The sequence below is a fragment of the Hemitrygon akajei genome, chromosome 8, assembly GCF_048418815.1.
Source record: "Hemitrygon akajei chromosome 8, sHemAka1.3, whole genome shotgun sequence".
Lineage (NCBI taxonomy): Eukaryota > Metazoa > Chordata > Chondrichthyes > Myliobatiformes > Dasyatidae > Hemitrygon > Hemitrygon akajei.
In genome coordinates, this window is record NC_133131.1 from 53,438,185 (window position 1) to 53,455,365 (window position 17,181).

General features: G+C 39.7%; 1 protein-coding gene across 2 annotated transcripts in view; it reads right to left on the bottom strand.

Annotated features, from left to right (window-relative positions):
- Positions 1–17,181, bottom strand: part of LOC140731910 (uncharacterized) — a 78,899-nt gene that overhangs the window by 30,209 nt on the left and 31,509 nt on the right. Inside the window, exon 2 of one of the 2 annotated variants that reach the window (XM_073053883.1) lies at positions 4,116–4,235. The exons of the other annotated variant lie outside the window; for it this stretch is intronic. Coding sequence (XP_072909984.1) covers positions 4,116–4,235 — 120 coding nt within the window. The remainder of the gene's footprint in view (positions 1–4,115; positions 4,236–17,181) is intronic. 2 annotated transcript variants of the gene reach the window in all.

Consider the following 17,181-nt stretch of genomic DNA (forward strand, 5'->3'; position numbering starts at 1 on the left):
TGACCAGAACTGTACACAATACTCCAAATTTGACCTTACCAATGCCTTGTACAATACTCCCAACTCCTATATTCAATGCTCTGATTTATAAAGGCCAGCATATTAACCACCCTATCCACATGAGATTCCACCTTCAGGGAACTATGCACCATTATTCCTAGATCACTCTGTTCTACTACATTCTTCGATGCCCTACCATTTACCATGTATGTCCTATTTTGATTAGTCCTACTAAAATGTAGCACCTCACACTTATCAGCATTAAACTCCATCTGCCAACTTTCAGCCCACTCTTCTAACTGGCCTAAATCTCTCTGCAAGCTTTGAAAACCTACTTCATTATCCACAACGCCACCTATCTTAGTATCACCTGCATACTTACTAATCCAATTTAGAACCCCATCATCCAGATCATTAATGTATATGACAAACAACATTGGATCCTGTACAGATCCCTGAGGCACACCACTAGTCAGTGGCCTCCAACCTGACAAACAGTTATCCACCACTGCTCTCTGGCATCTCCCATCCAGCCACTGTTGAATCCATTTTACTACTTCAATATTAATACCTAACAATTGAACCTTCCTAACTAACCTTCCATGTGGAACCTTGTCAAAGGCCTTACTGAAGTCCATATAGACAACATCCACTGCTTTACCCTCGTCAACTTTCCTAGTAATCTCTTCAAAAAATTCAATAAGATTTGTCAAACATGACCTTCCACACACAAATCCATGTCGACTGTTCCTAATCAGACCCTGTCTATCCAGATAATTATATATACCATCTCTAAGAATACTTTCCATTAATTTACCCACCACTGACATCAAACTGACAGGCCTATAATTGCTACGTTTACTCTTAGAACCCTTTTTAAACAATGGAACCACATGAGCAATATGCCAATCCTCCGGCACCATCCCCGTTTCTAATGACATTTGAAATATTTCTGTCAGAGCCCCTGCTATTTCTACACCAACTTCCCTCAAGGTCCAAGGGAATATCCTGTCAGGATCCGGAGATTTATCCACTTTTATATTCCTTAAAAGCGCCAGTACTTCCTCCTCTTTAATCATCATAGCTTCCATAACTTCCCTACTTGTTTCCCTTACCTTACACAATTCAATATCCTTCTCCTTAGTGAATACCGAAGAAAAGAAATCTTTCAAAATCTCCCCCATCTCTTTCGGCTCCACACATAGCTGTCCACTCTGATTCTCTAAGGGACCAATTTTATCCCTCACTATCCTTTTGCTATTAATATAACTGTGGAAACCCTTTGGATTTATTTTCACCTTACTTGCCAAAGCAACCTCATATCTTCTTTTAGCTTTTCTAATTTCTTTCTTAAGATTCTTTTTACATTCTTTATATTCCTCGAGCACCTCATTTACTCCGTGCTGCCTATATTTATTGTAGGTATCTCTCTTTTTCCAAACCAAGTTTCCAATATCCCTTGAAAACGATGGCTCTCTCAAACTTTTAACCTTTCCTTTCAATGTAACATGAACATAAGGATTCTGTATCCTCAAAATTTCACCTTTAAATGACCTCCATTTCTCTATTACATTTTTCCCATAAAACAAATTGTCCCAATCCACTCCTTCTAAATCCTTTCGCATCTCCTCAAAGTTAGCCTTTCTCTAATCAAAAATCTCAACCCTGGGTCCAGTCCTATCCTTCTCCATATTGAAACTAATAGTATTGTGATCACTGGACCTGAAGTGCTCCCCAACACATACCTCCGTCACCTGACCTATTTCATTCCCTAACAGAAGATCCAACACTGCCCCTTCTCCAGTTAGTACCTCTATGAATTGCTGCAAAAAACTATCCTGCACACTTTTTACAAACTCCGAACCATCCATCCCTCTTACAGTGTGGGCTTCCCAGTCTATGTGTGGAAAATTTAAGGCAGAGATATATAGCTTCTTGACTAGCCAGGGCATCAAAGGGTATGGGGTGAAAGCAGGGGAGTGGGCATGACTGGAAGAATTGGATCAGTCCATGATTGAATGACAGAGCAGACTCATGCTACTATATCTTATGGACAACTCCTGCTCCTATATCTTATAGTCTTATGGTCTCGTGGAGACACAGTGGCATATAATACAGCAAAAATTAGCAGGAAGATACATGATGGGGAAGCTTTTAAAAACAATCTGAAGGCAATTGAAAAAAGTCAAAGAAGGAAAAGATGAAACAAGAAGTCAAACTAGCCAATAGTTTTACAGAGGATACCATAAGTTTCTTCAAATATATAAAATGTAAAAGAGAGGCGAGATTAGATAGCTATCATGCTGCTAGAAAATGATGCTGGAAAGATGGCAATGGGGGAACAAGGAAATGATGGATGAGTTGAATAAATATTTTGCATCTGTCTTTGTCATTACTGGAGTGAAGGTTTGAAGGTAGATAAATTACCTGGGCCAGTTCTGAAAGAGGTAGCCGAAGAGTTTGTAGAGCCTTTAATAATGATCTTTCAAGAATTAGTAGATTATGGTAAGGCTCCAGAGGACTGGAAAATTGCAAATGTCACACCACTCTACAAGAAGGAGAGAGTCATAGGGTAGTTAGTCTGACCTCAGTGGTTGGGAAGATGTTGGACTCAACTGTTAAGGATGTAGTTTTGGGTACTTGGTGGCACAATAAAATAGATTTAGTTTCCCTAAGGAAAACTCTTGCCTGTCAAATCTGTTGGAATTCTTTGAAGAAATAAACATCATAGTTAAAGGAGAATTGGTGGATGTTGGGTACTGGATTTTCAGAAGTTCTTTGACAATTTGGTACACGTAAGGCTGCTTAACAATCTAAGGGCCCATGGTACTACAAGAAAGATACTAGAGTGGATAAATCATTGGCTACTTAGCAGGAGGGAAAAGATGGAATTAAAGGGAGCCTTTCCTGGGTGGCTGGTGGTGACTAGTGGTGTTGCACAGGGGTCTGTGTTGGGACGGATTATTTTTACATTATATGTCAATGATTGAGATGATGGATTGATTTCTTTTCTAGCAAAGTTTGCAGGCAATATGAAGATAGGTTGAGGTGCAGGTCATTTTGAGCAAGTAAAAAGGCTACAGAAGGACTTAGATTAGGAAAATGGGCAAAGAAGTGACAGGTGGGATACAGTGTCGGGGGGTGTATGGTCGTGCACTTTGGTAGAAGAATGAAATGGTTGAATATTTTCTAAATGGAGAAGAAATTCAAAAATCTGAGGTGCAAAGGTACTTGGAAGTCCTCATACAGGATACCCTAGAGTTTAATTGGCAGTTTGAGTTGATGGTGAGGAAGGCAAATGCAATGTTAGTACTCATTTCAAGAGGACTAGAATATAAAAGCAAAGATGCAATGTTGAGGCTTTATGAGGCACTAGTGAGGCCTCACTTGGAGCATTGTCTCCAGTTTTGTACCCCTTATCTAAGAAGGAACATGCTGCAATTGGGGAGGGTTCAGTGGTGGCTCACAACAGTTATTCCAGGATTGAAAGGCTTATCATATAAGGAAGGAGTGTTTGATGGCTCTGGGCCTAAACTAAAATGGAATTCAGAAGAATGGTGGGGGAGGGGGGGGGGATCTCACTGAAACCTACCAAATGTTGAAAGGCCTTGGCAGAGTGGATGTGGAGAGGATGTATCCTATGGTGGTGGAGTCTATGACCAGAGGACATAGCCTCAGAATAGAGGGACATCCATTTAGAATGGAGATGACTAGCATTTTCTTCAGCCAGAGAGCGGTGAATCTGCAGAATTCTTTCCCACAGGCAGCTGTGGAAATCAAGTCATTATGTATATTTAAGGCAGAGCTTGATAGATTCTTGATTTATCAAGGCATGAAGGTATACTGGAGAAGGCATGAAGGAGATTGAGGCTGAGAGGGAATTAAATTAGCCATGATGAAACAGTGGTGCAGACTTGATGGGCCATCTGGCCTAACTCTACTCCCATATCTTATGAGCAAACACGAGGAAATCTGCAGATGCTGGAAATTCAAACAACACACACAAAATGCTGGTGGAACACAGCATTTTGTGTGTGTTGTCCCATATCTTATGGTTTTACTGTTTAGGATGTAGGAATGAATTACATTGAAATAATTTTAGAAAGCAAACTTACTTGCTTTAAATATTATTCTGAACATCAGGTAGAGTGTGAGGCCCATAGCAGAATCTGCAATGACTATAGCAATCCCAAGCAACAGCCAGAAATACTGACGAAGTGAATCCATGGTGGAAGCTGTAAGGAAACAAGTCAGATGAGTCCAACAGTGAGTCCAATCAGGCACACCTGTAAAATGAGCTTTGCATTGCTGCAGTTACTTTATCATAGTTTGGACAAGTTATTCCAGTAGGCAGGCAGAGGTTTCCCCAGTTCTTAAGAAGTCTGACCCCAAACTGCACCTTTAGGAAGAATTGTTACGAATCTCCAATTTGGAGATTTAATTTGAAGGAAAGGTAACAAAAGAAAAAGAAGCACGTTTCTTACATCTTGCCTGTCCTGACTAACTGAGATGTTACTGCAATGAAGGAAATCTTCTGCATTTCTTTGATGAGAGTTGTCTACCTTCCATCACTAGCTTGGTGAGATTCCAGGTGGACCTACTTTCTCCCTTGATAACTGATCATTTGTTGGGTGACTTTCAGCAAGAGTTGTAATTGTTTCTGGCCAGGGCAAAAATCAGCTATACCAAAGGGCAGGAATTCTCTCTCAAAGGTTCAGCTTCATTGTTAAATGGGTCTGAAAGAGGTCTCCAAGATACGCCTACTTCTACTCCGGCCCACAATGTTGTGCCAAAACAGCTAAAAAGAAAATAAAAGAACAAAAAGTAGCTCCTCCTTGTCCATGACACAATGTCCATATCCCTCCATCTTTCTCATTTTCATGTACACATCTAGATGTCTCTTAAAAGCCTCTAATGTAATCACCATACCAGACCACGCATTCCAGGCACCCACTATTCTCTGAGCAAAAAATGTACCCCTCACATCCCCTTTTAAATTCAATGCATGACCTCTGATAATAGACATTTCTACACTGGGTAAAAGATACTTCCTGTCTATGCCTCTCATAATCTTATGATCTATTGTGGCCTGCCCCTATTGAATTGTGCAGCCACTTTCAAGGTGCTATGAACTTGGACCCCAAGATCAGTCTGCTCAGCAACACTATTAAGGGTCTTGTCCTTAACAGTGTACTCCCTCTCATAATCTCTATCAGATATCCCCCCAGCTTCCACTGTTCCAAAGAGAACAACCCAAGTTTGTCCAGCCTCTCATGATAGCATACAGTATGCTTCCTAAACCAGGCAGCCTCCTGGTAAACCTCTTTTGCACTCTCTCCAAAGTCTCAACATCCTTTCAATTGTGGGGCGACCAGAACTGTATGCAATACTCCAGACGTAGCCTAACCACTGTTTTATGAAGTTGCAACATAAGCTCAATGCCTCAACTAATAAAAGCTTATTCTATAAGCCTTCTTAATCACCCTATCAACTTGTGTAGCCACTTTCAAGGCACTAAGAACTTGGATCTCAATATCTCTCTGCTCAGCAACACCTTTAAGGGTCTTGCCCTTAACAGTGTACTGTCTCATTGGAGTTACCCTACCAAGGTGCGATACCTCACGTTTATCTGGGTTAAACTCCATCTGCCATTTCTCTGCCCATATCAGCATCTGATCTATATCATTCTGTATTCTTTGCCAGTCTTCTGCTCTGTCTACAACTCCAACAGTCTCTGTGTCATCCACAAACTTACTGACCCACTTAGCTACATTTTCATCCAGGTCATTTATATACATTACAAATAGTACAGATCCCTGCAGAACATCACTAATTACAGAACTCTTGTTACATCCAGGGGGCATTTAAAAATAAGAGATTTTTTTGGTCATTTAGTATGTGGACTCTATTTTCCCAGGGTCACTTTGTGGGTATGCAGTATTCATTGGATTGATTACCTTTTATGTTCATGTGTTTGTCATTGGACTAGCTCTGATTTTTCCCTTTGTTTTACAGATGTCTCATTTGGTATCATGATGAGTTTTACGCTCTGTTTGTATTTATGACTTTAACTCAGCTTGGGTTAATTTAATTAGCACATTTTTTTCAATGAATTGTATTCCTACATGCTCCAGGGAGTATTTTAAGGGGGCATGCCAACCCCTCTGCTCGATCATTGTGCCTCCTTGTCAGGTGAAACTCAAACTGAATTCTTCTGTGTATCATGAAAGATTCAAGTTCATCAGAGTTCTGTTAGTTTTGCTGATTAACTTCTGTAATAAATCTTTAGTTTTGCTTGAGTTGCCAAAGTCTATGTGATTCCTGCACTTGAGTTTGCTAGTGATCCTTACTCCTCCAGCACGAAAAAGTCACTTTGACCATTCTTTGTGCAAGCCAGTTCTGACTCCAAACAGCTAATTTGCAGCAGACACTGTGCATCCTAAACTTCTGGATTAGCCTCCCATGAGGGACTTTGTCAAATGTCTTTTTCTTTTCCAATATTTTTATTAGTTTCTACATTGAAGAACACAGAGTACAAGAAAATGTATATAAAAGGTCAAAAAAGATTTTAAAAAACCTACCAATTACATTATATCTGTTCATAATAACAATCTCATTACCCCGTATTCATTTAAGTTAATTAAGAGTTATATTGAACTATTCTAATTTATTACAAAAAAAAAGAATCTAACCCCTACCAAGACCGAAGCTGTTCATGAAAGAGAAAAGAAGGTAAAATACCTTCTCGTATAATAAAAATTAATAATAGCCAACATCTGAGTTTAAACTAATTGAAGGTTTTGAAAATAATTCAGAAAAGGTCCCCACAATGTTTGGAAGTCTTGACGAAATTCAGAAATTGAACAACGTATCTTCTTTAAATCTAAACATGACATAATGTCACATAACCATTGAACATGAGTAGGAAGAAAAACATCTTTCCATTTAAACAAAAGCATCCTCCTAGCTACAAGAGAGCTAAAGGCCAAAATATGTAAATCAGATGCCTTCAGCTTAATATCTTGTCCTGCAACAATACCGAATAGGGCCATCAGAGGGTTAGGCTTAAAATTGACTTTAAAAAGTAAGGGAAAAGTTTGAAAAACTTCCTTCCAATATTTTTCAAGATTCAGACAAGTCCAAAACATATGAATTAATGAAGCTTCTCCATTATTACATCTGTCACAGTAGGGAGATATATCTGAATAAAAATGAGATAGCTTATCCTTAGTCATATGAGCTCTATGTACCACCTTAAATTGTATGAGGGAATGACGAGCACAGAGCGATGAAGTATTAGCCAGTTTAAAAATTTCATTCCAAGTTTCCTCAGATACTGATGTCTATAAATCTTGTTCCCAGAGATTCTTAATTTTGTCTAAAGGAACATTCCTCATCTGCAGTAACATACCATAAATATTAGATATTGAACCATTATTAAAAGGTGTCAAACTAAAAATTACATCTAGAAAGTTCTTAACTGAGCTTATAGGAAATGTACTTAATTGAGATCTTAAAATGTCTCTGATTTGTAAATACCTAAAAAAGTGAGTTTTGAGTAAGCTATATTTAGCTGATAATTGCTCAAATGAAAAAAGGTTTCCTCCAACAAACAGATCCCAAAAACATTTAATACCCAATCTGTCCCATTCTTTAAAAACTAAATCAGTCATGGAGGGTTTAAAAAAATAGAATAAATGGGACTTGAAAGGGAAAATCTCAATAAACCAAAGTGTATAAACTAAATTGTATTGAGATCCTCAGAGTATGTTTAACTATTAAATTATCAGTTAGTTTACTTATAGATAAAGGAAGTGAGGTTCCAAGAAGAGAAATAATAGAAAATTTATTAACAAAAGTTAGCTTCTAAAGAAACCCATACCGGACAATCTACACAATTAATATAATATAACCAAAACATAAGATATCATATATTAACTGCCCAGTAATAAAACCTAAAATTAGGTAAGGCTAAACCTTCAGACTTTTCAGATTTTTGAAGATGAACTTTATTGAAATGAAGATATTTATTTTTCCATATGTAAGAGGATAAAATAGAATCAAGAGAGTCAAAATAGGATTTAGGAATAAAAATGTGTAAAGCCTGAAAAAGATATATAAATTTAGGTACAATATTCATTTTAATAGAATTAATTCATCCAATCAATGAAATTGAAAGAGGTGACCAATTTGATGATATCCTTTTTACATGATTCAATAAAGTAAGAAAATTTTTTTTAAACAGGTGTTTATAATTCTTAGTGACTGTTACACACAAATAAGTAAATTGATTCCTTACAACTTTAAAAGGGAGATTAATATTAATTGATACCAAATTATTTAAAGGAAATAATTCACTCTTATGTAGGTTCAATTTATATCCTGAAAACTGTCTAAAATGGGAGAGTAAAGAAAATACGCAAGGTAACGAGGTCTCAACATTAGAGATAAACAGCAATATATCATCAGTGTAAAACAAAATTTTGTGAGAAATACCTCTCCTTAAAATACCACAGATGTCATTAGATTCTCAAAAAGCAATGGCAAGAGGTTCTAAAGCTAGATCAAAGAGCAAAGGGTTCAACGGACAGCCTTGTCTAGTTCCGCGATGAAGTTTAAATGGTTTGGAATTTTGAAAATTAATAACAACCCGAGCATAAGGAGATAGATAAAGTAACTTAATCCATTGAATAAAATCTGGTCCAAAATTAAATTTTTCTAAGGTTTTAAATAAATAATTCCAGTCAACCCAATCGAAGGCCTTCTCAGCATCTAAGGATATCACACATTTCGATATCTCCTTAGAGGGAGAATAAATAACATTTAATACATGGCATATATTAAAATGGGAATGTCTGTTTTTAATAAATCCAGTCTGATCATCAGAAATAATGGAAGGTAGAATATTTTCAATCCTACGAGCCAGAACTTTAGAAAGGATTTTAGTATCAGCATTGAGTAATGAAATTGGCCTATATGAAGAGCATTCAATTCAGTCCTTGTTGTTTTTTAGGATAAGTGAATAGAAGCTTCATAGAAAGATTGAGGCAAACTACCCAATTTGAAAGAATCCAAAAAGACTAAGTGTAACTGTGGTATAATTAATCAAGAAAAAGCCTTATAAAATTCTCCAGAAAATCCATCTGGACCCAGAGCCTTCCCTGAATGGAATGAACATATAGCCTCGGCAATTTCCTCATAAGAAATGGGTTGATCCATCTGTTTACAATTATCTGCAAAAAGTGCAGGGATATTTAATTGATCTAGAAAATTATTCATTACAGTATTATCTTTAGGGAAATCAGAACTATAAAGTTTAGAATAGAATTCTGTAAAGGTATCATTTATTGCAGAGTGATCAGTTGTCTTAACACCATTAGTTTTGCACATTTCTTTAATTTGTTGTTTAACTACAGAAGTTTTTAATTGGTTGGCCAATACTTTGCCTGTTTTATCTCCGTGAATGTAAAATTGAGTTTTATCTTTAAGAAGTTAAGTTTCAATTGGATATGTTAACAGAAGATCGTATTTAGTTTTAATTTCAACACATCTTTTATATAAAACAGGATCTAGAGCTATAGCATATTTTTGAACTAATTATTTCAATTGATTGGCTAATTCAATTCTTTCTTTATTAGCTTTACTCTTAGCACTCACAGTACCCACTGAGGCTAGGGGAGAAAAAAACCAGAGGTCATGGGTTAAGGGTGAGGGGGGGAAAGTTTAAAGGGAACATTGGGGGGGGGGCTTCGTCCCACAGACAGTGGTGGGAGTGTGGAATGAGCTGCCAGATGAAGTGGTGAATGTGGGCTCACTTTTAACATTTAAGAAAATCTTGGACAGGTATATGGATGAGAGGGGTTTGGAGGGATATGGCTCAGGTGCAGGTCAGTGGAACTAGGCAGAAAAATGGTTCAGCACAGCCAAGAAGGGCCAAAAGGCCTGTTTCTGTGTTGTAGTGTTCTATGGTTCTATGGTTCTAAATCATTTGATTATCAATAAAAACACAATGAATCCTGGAATATGTATGATGAACATGGGAAAAAAACAAGTACCCCCTATCTAAAGGATGTAAGAAATGTCAAGTATCAACATACTTCAATAAAAAAGATGGAATAAACAAAGCTGATTTATTAAGAGACGCTGGTTTAAAAGATGATCGGTCTAAAATTGGGTCTAGCCAGCAATTAAAATCTCCTCCTATCACCAAAGAATAAAGACTCAGATCTGGTAAAAACAAAAAAAAAAATGCTCAAAGAATCCTGGATCATCTACATTTAGGGCATATACATTGGCAAATACTATTAATTTATTATCTAGTTTTCCTGAACCTATAACGGAACATCCATTAGTATCAGACACTACTTTATGTTGGACAAAGGAAAGTGTATTATCCATAAGAATCAAAACTCCTCTAGATTAGGCCTGAAAAGACGAATGAAAACAAAATCCATTCCAACGGCTAAAAAAAGGTAGGTTATCACATTTGCATATGTGAGTTTCTTGTTAAAAAAATAGGGACCTTAAATTTCTTAATATAAGCAAAAATCTTATTATGTTTAACAGAGTGATTTAACCCTTTCACATTAAAACTGAGTAAGTTAATAGTTTGGTTCATTTTTAATTTATTTAAAGGAAGCATTAAAATGTAAGTTAAAACCAATCCATAAACCTTGAGAAATGGTAACCAAGCAACAAGTTGGCTAAAAAAATTCGAGAACAGCTTCTGAGAAAAAAAAACATCCCCCGTCCACCTCCCAAAGAAGGAAAACTGACCAACAGAAAGTCGGCATCTACAACTACGGACAACCCCCCGAAAAACCTGGTGATCGCTCCAATTAGTTTCAAGGTTGTTTATATTCCAACCTAGACTAAACAATTTCCAGACAAGAAATTCAATTCTCATATATAATATTAAAAATACAAAAGGAAATTAGTTACAAAGGTTTAGCAAAAGTAAAATATACCATTATTCATACAGAAAGACATTAAACATTTAATCTTATATCTTCATGAAAAAACAGGCTAAGCAGTTAGCTTTCAAATTTTAAAAAATCCTTTGCTTCAGCATTCAAACGAAACCATTCAAAGGGTCCATCTTTAATGAGATTCTCAGTCAAAGTGAGTAGCCAAGGAACATGTTAAAACCCTTATTAAAAAATTCCAACAAAGCTTGTTTAAACTTAGCACATTCCTATAAAACCTCAAGCGAATAGTCTTTGAGAATCTAATATTCCACCCTATAACGAATCATGCCCCTTCGATGGGATTTGCGAATTAAAAGTTTCTCATTTAATCTTGTGTCTTCATGTAAAAACAAACTAAACAGCTAGCCTTCGGATTTTAAAAACCTTTGTGCTTCAGCAGCCAAACGAAACCATTCGAAAGAATTGTTTTTAAGTGTGATTCTGCGACGAGCTGGATAGCGAAGGGAGGGTTTAAAACACTTGTTAAAAAACCCGGACATAACTTCTTTGAACTTAACATGTTCCTGCATAACCTCAGGCGAGTAATCTTAAACAATTCAAATCTTGCTGCCATGACAATCAATCATGCCTCTTCGATGAGATTTGTGTATTAACAGTTCCTTTGTTTTAAATTCATGAAAACAAATTATTACCGATCTTGGTCTATTTCTGTCAGGAGGTCTAAAGACAGGAGACCTATGCACTCGGTCAATCATAGGCAAGGACGCCAAAATTTCCAGAAATAATTCTTGCAGAAAGTTTGCAAAGAATTCCAGAGGATGATTAACTTAAATTAATTCTTTGAGACCCAGAACCCATAGATTGTTCCTTCTACTTCTATTTTCTATGTTGATAATCTTCTGTCTTTTCGTTGGACTTTGATTGCTTTTCACAAAGCTTTTGCAGTTCACCCGCTTCCGTTTCCAGAGACGACAACGTTGCTTCATTATTTTTACACATTTATCGTGTTCATTAAGAGTTTGCTGAATAGATCCAATTTACCATCTACTTGTTTAAATTCAGAGCTGAATTGTTGAAACTTCTCAGAGGCTTCTTGTGTATGACTTGCAGCAAATCCATAATAGAATCAGGGCAAAGAAGCATCCTTTTTAGTACCTCTGCCACTCCTTGATGTAGCCATAATGAAAAAATATCACACTTAAAAAGGAAGTTTCAAGACAGGTTGGAAATAGTAAGATAATTAGAGTTGGAGCAACAGGAGATTTCTGCTACTCCATCAGCCACCACCAGGAAATCTGTCAAATGTCTTACTAAAATCTATTTAGACAACACCCGCTGCTCTCTCTTCATCAATTCCACTCTCATTTTGTCACTCAGTCAAGTTGGTAATACACAACTTGCCCCACACAAAGTCATGCTGGCTCTCCCTAATTTCACCATTGATTTCCAAATGCTTTTACATCAAAGCAAGAGGCGGAGAGTGAAGAAGTAAAGGCATCTCAGAGAAAAGCCATTTTTTTAAACTGATCGGGGAAAAGAGGCTAGACTGCGCAGGCACATGACGTAGTGCGCCAAAGGTTTAAAAAAAGACCGCCATATACAGCGGCCATTATCGGAGTGGACTGAGTCAGAGTGGGACGGCTTTGGCTCAACAGGCTTCAGTGTGAACAAGCAAAGGCGAGGGGAGGTTCCGGTAAGTTCTGTTTCTGTTCGTTAAGAGTAGAGAGAATGCCAGGCAGGATGTTAGGATGCTTCTCTTGCAGGATGTGGGAATCAGTGAGACCTCCGGTATCCCTGACAATGACACCTGCAAGAAGTGCATCCAGCCGCAGCTCCTAACAAACTGCGTTAGGGAACTGGAGAAGGAGCTGGATGATCTCCGGATCATTCGGGAGAATGAGGAGTTTATAGATAGTAGCTACAGGGAGGCAGTTACGCCAAAGGAGCAGCGCACAGGTAATTGGGTTACCGTCAGGTGAGGGAAGGGGAAAGGGCAGGTAAAGCAGGGCTCCCCTGTGGCCATTCCCCTCAACAACAAGTATACCGATTTGGATACTGTTGGGGGGGGTGGGGGTGGGAGAATGACTTAACTGGGACAAGCTGTGGAAATTGGATCTCTGGCACTGAGTCTGGTTCTGCAGTGCAGAAGGGAGGGGGGAAGAAGAGGAGAGCGGTAGAGATAGGGGACTCGATAGTTAGAGGTACAGACAGGAGGTTCTGTGGTCGTGACAGAGACTCCCGGATGGTTTGTTGCCTCCCGGGTGCCAGGGTCAGGGATGTCTCTGATCGCGTTCACAGCATTCTGAAATGGGAGGGTGAGCAGCCAGATGTCATGGTACACATCGGTACCAATGACGTAGGAAGAAAGAGTGAGGAAGTCCTGAAGAGTGAGTATAGAGAGCTTGGTAGGAAGTTAAAAAGCAGGACCTTGAGGGTGGTAATCTCAGGATTGCTACCTGTGCCATGTGCCAGTGAGGGTAAGAATAGGATGCTCTGGAGGATGAACACGTGGCTGAGGAACTGGTGTAAGGGGCAGGGTTTCAGATTTCAGGATCATTGGGACCTCTTCTGGGGCAGGTGGGACCTGTACAAGAGAGACGGGTTACACCTGAACTACAGGTGGACCAATATCCTTGCAGGGAGGTTTGTTAGTTGTATTGGGGAGGAGGGTTTAAACTAGATTTGCAGGGGGATGGGAACCAGAGTGCCAGAGTAGATAGTGGAGCAGGGGTGAAAATAAATGATGTTAAAGTTTCATGCAAAGTCACAAATAGAAGGGTTGTGTGTGGTGGCAATAATCTTCTGAGGTGTGACTATTTCAATGTGAGGAGTATTGTGGGGAAGGCTGACGAGCTGAAGGTGTGGATTGACACGTGGAATTATGACATTGTAGCCATTAGTGAAACTTGGCTACAGGAGGGGCAGGACTGGCAGCTCAATGTTCCGGGGTTCCAATGTTTCAGACGTGATAGAGGCAGAGGGATGAAGGGTGGGGGGGGGGGGGTGGCATTGCTAGTCAGGGAAAATGTTACAGCAGTGCTCAGGCAGGACAGATTAGAGGGCTTGTCTACCGAGGGCATATGGGTGGAGCTGAGAAACAGGAAAGGTATGACCACATTAATGGGGTTGTATTATAGATCACCCAATAGTCAGCGAGAATTGAAGGAGCAAATCTGCAGAGAGATAACAGACAACTGCAGGAAACATAATGTTGTGATAGTAGGGGATTTAAATTTTCCACATATTGATTGGGACTCCCATACTGTTAAAGGTCTAGATGGGTTAGAGTTTGTAAAATGTGTCTAAGAAAGTTTTCTAAATTAATATATAGAGCTACCGACTAGAGAGAATGCAATATCAGATCTCCTATTAGGAAACGAGTTAGGACAGGTGACGGAAGTGTGTGTAGGGGAACACTTCGGTTCCAGTGATCACAACATCATTAGTTTCAACTTGATCATAGGCAATGATAGATCTGGTCCTTGGGTTGAGGTTCTAAATGGGAAAAAGGCCAAATTTGAAGAAATGAGAAAGGATCTAAAAAGTGTGGATTGGGTCAGGTTGTTCTCTGGCAAGGATGTCATTGGTAAGTGGGAGGCCTTCAAAGGAGAAATTTTGAGAGTGCAGAGTTTGCATGTTCCTGTCAGGATTAAAGGCAAAGTGAGTAAGGATAAGGAACCCTGGTTCTCGAGGGATATTGGAATTCTGATAAAGAAGAAGAGAGAGATGTATGACATGTATAGGAAACAAGGAGCAAATAAGGAACTTGAGGAGTATAAAAAGTGCAAAAAAATACTTAAGAAAGAAATCAGGAGGGCTAAAAGGAGACATGATGCAGTCAGGGTGAAGGATAATCCAAAGAGCTGCTACAGGTATATTAAGAGCAAAAGGATAGTAAGGGATAAAATTGGTCCTCTTGAAGATCAGAGTGGTCGGCTACGTATGGAACCAAAAGAAATGGGAGAGATATTAAATGGTTTTTTTGCATACATATTTACTAAGGAAACTGGCATGGAGTCAATGGAAATAAGGCAAACAAGTAGTGAGGTCATGGAACCTATACAGATTGAAGAGGAGGAGGGGCTTGCTATCCTGTGGCAAATCAGAGTAGATAAATCCCCAGGACCTGACGGGGTATTCCCTCAGACCTTGAAGGAGACTAGTGTTGAAATTGCAGGGGCCCTGGCAGATATATTTAAAATGTCTGTGTCTACAGGTGAGGTGCAGGACGATTGGAGGATAGCTCATGTTGGTCTGTTGTTTAAAAAAAGTCTCTAAAAGTAATCCAGGAAATTATAGGACGGTAAGTTTGACATCGGTAGTAGGTAAATTATTGGAAGGAATACTAAGAGATAGGAACTACAAGTATTTAGATAGACAGGGTCTTATTAAGGAGGGTCAACACAACTTTGTGCATGGTAGGTCATGTTTAACAAATCTATTAGAGTTTTTCGAGGAAGTTACAAGAAAAGTGGATGAAGGGAAGGCAGTGGATGTTGTCTACATGGACTTCAGTAAGGCCTTTGACAAGGTCCCACATGGGAGGTTAGTTAGGAAGATTCAGTCGCTAGGTGTCCATGGAGAGGTAGTAAATTGGATTAGACATTGGCTCAATGGGAGAAGCCAGAGAGTGGTAGTGGATGATTGCTTCTCTGAGTGGAGGCCTGTGACTAGTGGTGTGCCACAGGGATCAGTGCTAGGTCTATTGTTATTTGTCATCTATATTAATGATCTGGATGATAATGTGTTAAATTGGATCAGCAAATTTGCTGATGATTCAAAGATTGGAGGTGTAGTGGACACTGAGGAAGGTTTTCAAAGCTTCTACCCATACTGACTCAAAAGAGGATCCTGCTACATTATCCACCCTTTCTGCAGCTGTAATAGTATCCCTGACCAGTAATGCCATCCCTCCTCCCCTTCACCCCCTCTCTATCCCTTTTAAAACACTGAAATCCAGGAATATTGAGAATCCATTCCTGCCCTGGTGCTAGCCAAGTCTCCGTAATGGCCACTACATCATAATTCCATGTATCCAAGCTCTCAGTTCATCACCTTTGTTCCTGATGCTTCTTGCATTGAAGTACACACACTTTAGCCCTTCGACCTTACTACCTTTACACCCTTTATTCTGCTTCTCTTTCCTCAAAGCCTCTCTATATGCTAGATCTGGCTTTACTCCATGCACTTCTTTCACTGCTCTATCGCTCTGGGTCCCATCCCCCTTGCAAATTAGTTTAAACCCTCCTTAACCATGCTAGCAAACCTACCTGCAAGGATATTGCTCCCCCTCGAGTTCAGGTGCAACCCATCCAATCTGTACAGGTCCCACCTTCCCCAGAAGAGATCCCAATGGTCCAAAAATCTAAAACCCTGCCCCCTGCACCAACTCCTCAGCCACGCACTCAACTGCCATCTCCTCCAGTTCTTACCATCACTATCACGTAGCACTGGCAGCAATCCTGAGAACGCCACCCTTGAGGTCCTGTTCTTCAGCCTTCTGCCTAGTTCCCGAAACTCACACTTCAGGACCTCATCCCTCTTCCTGCCTATGTCGTTGGTACCAACATGTATCACGACTTCTGGTTGCTTTCCTTCTCATAACAGTATGACATGCACCCGGTCAGAGACATCCTGGACCCTGGCACCCGGGAGGCAACAAACCATGCGGGTGTCCTTCACACGTCCACAAAATCTCCTGTCTGCTCCTCTGACTATTGAGTCTCCAATGACAACAGCTCTCCTCTTCTCCGTCCCATCCTTCTGCACCACAGGGTCAGACTCAGTGCCAGAGGCCCTGCCACCGTGGCTCACACCTGGTCGATCGTCCTCACCAACAGTATCCAAGATGGTAAACTTATTATTCAGGGGAATGGCTACAGGGGTGCTCTGCACTACCTGTCTACTCACCTTCGCTTTCCCCCCTCGGACTGTCACCCAACGACCTGCTTCCGGCACCCTAGGTGTGACTATCTCCCTGTTGCTCTCATCTATGACTGCCTCATTCTCCTTTATGAGTTGAAGGTCATCCAGCTGCTGCTCCAGATTCCTCACACGGTCTTCCAGATTGCCCAGCCTCAAGCACTTCTGACAGATGTGACTCTGCGGGAGAGGGGAGTTCCCCCAAGACTGCCACATCTCACCGGACAGGCACATCACCGTCTCAGGAGGCATTGTAAAGACTAACTGGGAACAATCTCGTCCTCCGCCTCTTCTTGTCGAAGCCTCTTGAGTCAAAGCCTCAAATCTCCAC